Below are 6,082 nucleotides of genomic sequence, written 5' to 3'. Positions count from 1 at the left end.
AAACTGTTATTTGGTGAAATAATCGCACGAGCTCTAAAAGGAGCGAGAGCGTGTACAAAAAGCAAATAAAACACAGTATAAACAGAACAATAATACAAAATACCGAATTATAGAATCAGTTACTGAAAGCAAGAACTGCAAGTTGACATAAATCAATGCTTCAAACTTTTTTTTTGAAAATTTTCATGAAAATTTGTATGTTATTACCACTGTAAGAGTTGTTTGTGGTGAAACTTTGTGAATTTCACATTTAGGATGAGACCAATATTACGGCCAAGACTTATATCAAGTTATCCATTAACTATTGAATTACTTAAAAATGCTTAATGTGAGAAGGGGGTACCAAAACCATAGATGCAGCTATCATTACATAGACTTAAAGATGAGTTTATAAACAGTATGTTGTAAGCACGTTTGTATGGTATCTTGGTGGCATGCTATCTATGGGGTCTAAAACCCGAGATTTGATTGTCCCAAAACTACTTTCACCACATTATTTCAGATAGAAACCGGATCATGTGTGTAAAATCACCACTGTCTATACTCATGGTTTTTATTATTTTTTTTAAATATTGTAAAGTATTGTGGATAGGAAGTTGATACTGAAATCATGGCTTACATACAAATGAAATTGATCAGATTGAGTACAACGTTTGACTCAGCCTACCGGGTCATTCCATACATTCCATGCAATGTGTTTCTTTTCTAAATGAATACTACTGATGTCCTTTTAAACCACACACACACCTATGTGTGTATATGAAGCGAAACTGCTATTATCCTACCATCAAATCTAATGTTGATTTCTAGCTATACCTTAATTTATGAATAGCTATTGATTGATTGATTGATTGATTGATGTTTAACGCCACTTTTAGCACTATTGTGCAATCTTGTGGCGGTGAGTTTTTATTGGTAGATGAAGCTGGAGTGCCTTTGGAGAACCCCCAACCTATGGTAGGAAAACTTGTATTCTTAGTCAATAAAGATTGGAGTCAAACACACTGCGACGTGCCGGATATGCTTTGTTAGAAGCTGTTAAAAGTACTGGTATCATATGTACGACAAAGGTAATATTCTATTGATACTGTTGGTATGAATTGGACTTTTTTTAGTTCCCTCGGTCCATTGGAATACAAAAGATTTACAAAAAACTTGAAGTGAAGTTATATTTGAGAAATTTATTTCGAAAGTTTAAGTTATACATTTTAATATTTAAGGGTTTTGCATATTCTCTCAGTAAACTCTGTTTTCGGTTTGGCAAACCTGAGGCTAAATCCTTTTCTTTACTTATAAACATGATAAACTGTTTATCACCCTGTCGAAATACCCTGTCTCGGCCAAATTAGAGTTCAGGCGATTCCATCTGGTTTCGTTTATTTTTACTTTGATTAGTATCTATTATAATGATTTTATGAGATTTGAACAGCGGTAAAATACCGATAGCCGACTATACGGTATGGTTTTTTTCTCATTGTTGAAGGGCATACGGTTAGCTATTATTGCTTTCATCCTCTTCGTTTGAATCTTGGTGGATAGTTGTCTCATTGGCAATCATACCACTTCTCCTTATTTTACACTGAATCCTAAAATTGTTGTCGAAATAAATACTTGAAAAGTGTATTTGAATCTTAGTGGATAGCTGTCTCATTGGCAATCATACCACTTCTCCTTATTTTACACTGAATCCTAAAATTGTATGTCGAAATAAATACTTGAAAAGTGTATTTCCAACAACTTGTATCTCTTTTATTTATTTTTTTAACCCTTTTTCGTTTAACTTATATAACACTTTTGGCAATGATCTACCTGACGAAAGTTGCATGCAGTTAATTCGATAGGATAAACTAAGAACATATTCATAAAAGAATGATATTATTTAACTCAAAATATAAATCTATGCGAGTGTTCTTCTATTAGAAAAATAAATGTCATTATTCATAAGGTTGCGCATTGATGTTAGGCTTTTGTCCCCCTATCATATGCATGTACCTCACATAATTTCTTATTGAAATATAAAATAATTTATAAAAATAATACCAAAATTTCTGACCGATATATCATCAGTTAATGCATGTAGTGGTTAGAAAAGGGAAACACAGAAGTAGTGTTCTGGTATGGGGAAAACCCTTATATTTAATCTGGCAGTAGCTTGTTACATATATTATGTCAGTTTTTATTAACGATACTATTATTGTAATCGGAGTCTGAAAGATAAATTAAGTCGTTAATCTGTCAAGTTAAAAGTGTTAGGCTTCCTGTTGAAGTAAATCAGTAGTACAGGTTGTACTCTGTTCTTAATATTATATCACTATTTAAGTTTCCATATCATATTTATTTCATAAGAACATTATGCGGCAAAGATAAAAAACATCAATTTACACGTTAAATGAACAAAAACAGAGAAATGATGGTTGCATTTTCGACTTATGCATATAGGAGAGGGTATGATACAGGATCGTTTTGTCCCGTTGATTTCGATAATATAACAATAATAATATATCAATACAAATATGCCGTAGGTATTCGTTCTTTCTCTAATTCTTCGTCAATTTATCCCTTTCTGCACCCATTGTATAAAAAAATTTAATCAATGTGTGGTTCGTTTGATCTCAGTTCTTCACTGGTTAAAATCCGATTATGAAGTCGAATTTTCTTGCTTTCCTCTGAATTTCCTATTGTGACGGCATGAAAAAAGGCGACCATGCCTGATGACGTCACATAGAAAGAACACATCTTTTTGCAGATCATTCGAAAAAAAAGGAATAAATTTGCCTGCGTATTGTTTGAAAATCATTAGAGAAACAGATTCCACCACCAAATCTCGTGTAATACGATATTTATCCACTCTCGACAGTTAAATTTTAAATATTTAAAACGCTCGGCGAGCCTCGCGTTTTAAATTTGAAAATTTAACTGTCTCGAGTGGATAAATATCGTATCACACTCGATGCAGTGGTAGAATCTATATTTATCTAACTATATAACTTGTATTGATATAAGGATGTGAGGAAGGCCTCACCCAAAAGTAGATTGTTTTTACCGGAGGACCCATATTAAGATGCCAATAAGGTGTGTATATAACATTAACATGTATATAAAATTCCTGATGTCAATCTGAATTAATACTAGTATCTATTTAAAGTGACTTATAGGTCCATTGGGCCGGGTGTAATTTAATTGAAATATTTCAATATTGTACATATTTTTGTCATACACAATGTCACTATAATAAACATATTTGTATTGTATTGTATTGTATACCTTTTATGGGTAACTCCTTGGCACAATTTATTAAAACAACTACATATAGAAATAGACATTGGTGTTAATATGTCCTTTGATTGAGTTAAGCTATTTCAGTTGATATTTTATAGTGTGTCTTTCTATGTTGTGATGTTATACTATTGTTTCAGAAAAAGGGTGAAGGATTGGTACCATTAAAACGTTTAAACCCGCTGCATTTGTTTGCACCTGTCCTAAGTCAGGAATCTGATGTTCAGTAGTTGTCGTTTGTTGATGTGGTTCATAAGTGTTTCTCGTTTCTCGTTGTTTATATAGATTAGACCGTTGGTTTTCCCGTTTGAATGGTTTTACACTAGTAATTTTTGGGGCCCTTTATAGCTTACTGTTCGGTGTTAGCCAAGGCTGCGTGTTGAAGACCGTACTTTGACCTATAATGGTTTATTTTTTTAAATTTTGACTTGGATGGAGAGTTGTTTCATTGACACTCATACCACATCTTCTTATATCTATAAAAATGTCTTATTAATGATTACGACATCTCACTGACATTATTTTTTTACATAATTGTACATGTACTTAATTAGCCATAAGTATTTATACCATCTTATTCATTTATCAATAAATAAAGGCAACAGTAGTATACCGCTGTTCGATAGTCATAAATCGATTAAGCGAAAACAAATCCGGGTCACAAACCAAAACCGAGGGAACACATCAACTATAAGAGGAAAACAACGGAACAACAGAAACACTGAACTGCTACAAAAACTAACGCCAACATAAATAGAAACGGACTATTTGATAACAACTGCCATATTCCTGACTTGGTACAGGACATTTTAAGAAAAAATGGTGGCTTGAACCTGGTTTTATGGCTAGCCAAACCTCCCGCTTATATGACAATATTAAAAATACCGCTAAAATGACAACATTACGTGACAGGAATACAGTACAAATAAACGCAAGAGCACTCAGGACTGAGAAACACATAAAACGTGTATAATTTAAAAGGATTAAAGAATGGCACTATTTTTGTATATTCAGTGGTCAAATTATAACTCTTATATCGTAGTTCTCCTTTACTTTTGAAAAAGAGAGGCGAAAGACACCAAAGAGACATTCAAACTCATAAGTCGATAATATACTGACAAAGACATGGCAAAAAAAAATAAAAAAACAAAAATACAAACAACAGTGTATAAAACACAACATAGAAAACTAAAGAATGATCAACACGAACCAAACAAAAACCGGGGGTTATCTCAGGTGCTCCAGGAGGGTAAGCAGATTGTAAATACACAACTAGTGATAATTCAAACTCGGTAGTTCACATTTACGGAAAAGGAGACGGTTTTTTTTATATATCTATTCATAATCACGCTTTTAATTTCAGAACCTAGTATTTTTAAAAAGTTCGGTTATTTTCTTAGTTATAGTTTGATGATCGTAGTGATTAGCTGTTATGTTCACATCCATCGCCAACATAATTTTGGTCTCTACTTTCAAATCAAGTTGTAATAATCTATATATACCGATATTTGCTTACGTTTTTCTATCCTTATTTAGGATTGAAAATTAACTGATAACACAACACTACAAAACTAAATCAATAATTTATGTACGCTCACCATATCTGTATCTGTATAACTCATCATCAGATACGATATTGACTATATCTACTCCATTTTAAAACATATGATACTTTACAAACATTATACATTTTAATAATTTGAATAATACACATTATATACATAGATGAAAATCAAATTGTTTCCACATTTCTACAGGCAAACTGTTAGGATTTTTATTACATATCTATATATACTTTAACATCAATTTCATCAGCATGTTTCATTATTATTCATTTTTACTTGAGGTTTTGCTTTTGAATTATGCAATTAAAAAAATTCTAGATAACTAAAGCCCTGATTTCATCCTCGTTTTGTTCTTTCTTTTTTAGGGAAATTTTCAACTTCTCATAAAAACATTCCTCTGTATTGTACGGTAGATTGCCACCGTTTGGCCATTGAATACATATAATTTTAAACCACATACTTTTCATTATTTCTGGCATATCACTAACTATAATCTTATCCATTACAACAATAATCACCATGTCTTCTCTTCCTTTCTGAAAGGCATGCATACGTGTCAATTCCATTTTATATGACCCCCAAGAACTCTTTAAGAAATTGTGAGTTAGAATAAATATAACCTTTCTACTGGAATCGATTGCATCTATAACATTTTCCGCTATACCGTTACCAGCAATAAACGTCTTGGCGTCCAGACATAATTCAAACCCCATACTATTCAACTTGTCATAGAACTGTTTTACCCATTCCACATCTGTATGACTGTATGATATAAAAGTATCATAAGTATACTCCTGCTTCAATTTTTTGTAATTTTTCATTTTCATTTTCCATCTCAATAAAAAGTACTCAAGAGCATATTTATATCGAAAACATATAAAGATTAATATCATAGCAACTATGATAATGGAGGTTATAAAGACAGCAACCGGCAACCAGACTTTAGTTTTGCAAGAAATCTCAAATTTCCGCAGATCGGCAATAACTTCAATTAAAAACGTACGAGATGCCTTTTCGGTTACACATTTCAAATCCAAAATATCCGGTACTCGTTTTGTTTGACCGAACCACTTTAAAAATTGTAAAGCTTTACAAGAACATTGCAAGGGATTTCCTTTCAAGAAGATATTTATTTCTCCTAGGTTTTCAATTTGATTCAATTCATTGTCTACGAAGTGTGTTATACTGTTATAGGTCATTTCAATAATTTTTAATGGTTTAATAATAGAAAGAAATTATGG

At 32.0% G+C, this 6,082-nt stretch overlaps 1 protein-coding gene across 1 annotated transcript; it reads right to left on the bottom strand.

The window, feature by feature from the left end:
- Positions 1-4,871: 4,871 nt before the first annotated feature.
- On the bottom strand, positions 4,872-6,040 carry LOC127725988 (toll-like receptor 4). Its single transcript, XM_052233287.1, has one exon. It carries the CDS (start codon positions 6,038-6,040, stop codon positions 5,156-5,158), a length of 885 nt encoding a protein of 294 aa, XP_052089247.1. The 3' UTR covers positions 4,872-5,155.
- Positions 6,041-6,082: the final 42 nt, after the last annotated feature.

The sequence above is a fragment of the Mytilus californianus genome, unplaced genomic scaffold, assembly GCF_021869535.1.
Source record: "Mytilus californianus isolate M0D057914Y unplaced genomic scaffold, xbMytCali1.0.p SCAF_15, whole genome shotgun sequence".
NCBI lineage: Eukaryota > Metazoa > Mollusca > Bivalvia > Mytilida > Mytilidae > Mytilus > Mytilus californianus.
Note: the sequence above shows the minus strand (reverse complement) of the source record. Positions and strands in the feature narration are given on the sequence as shown.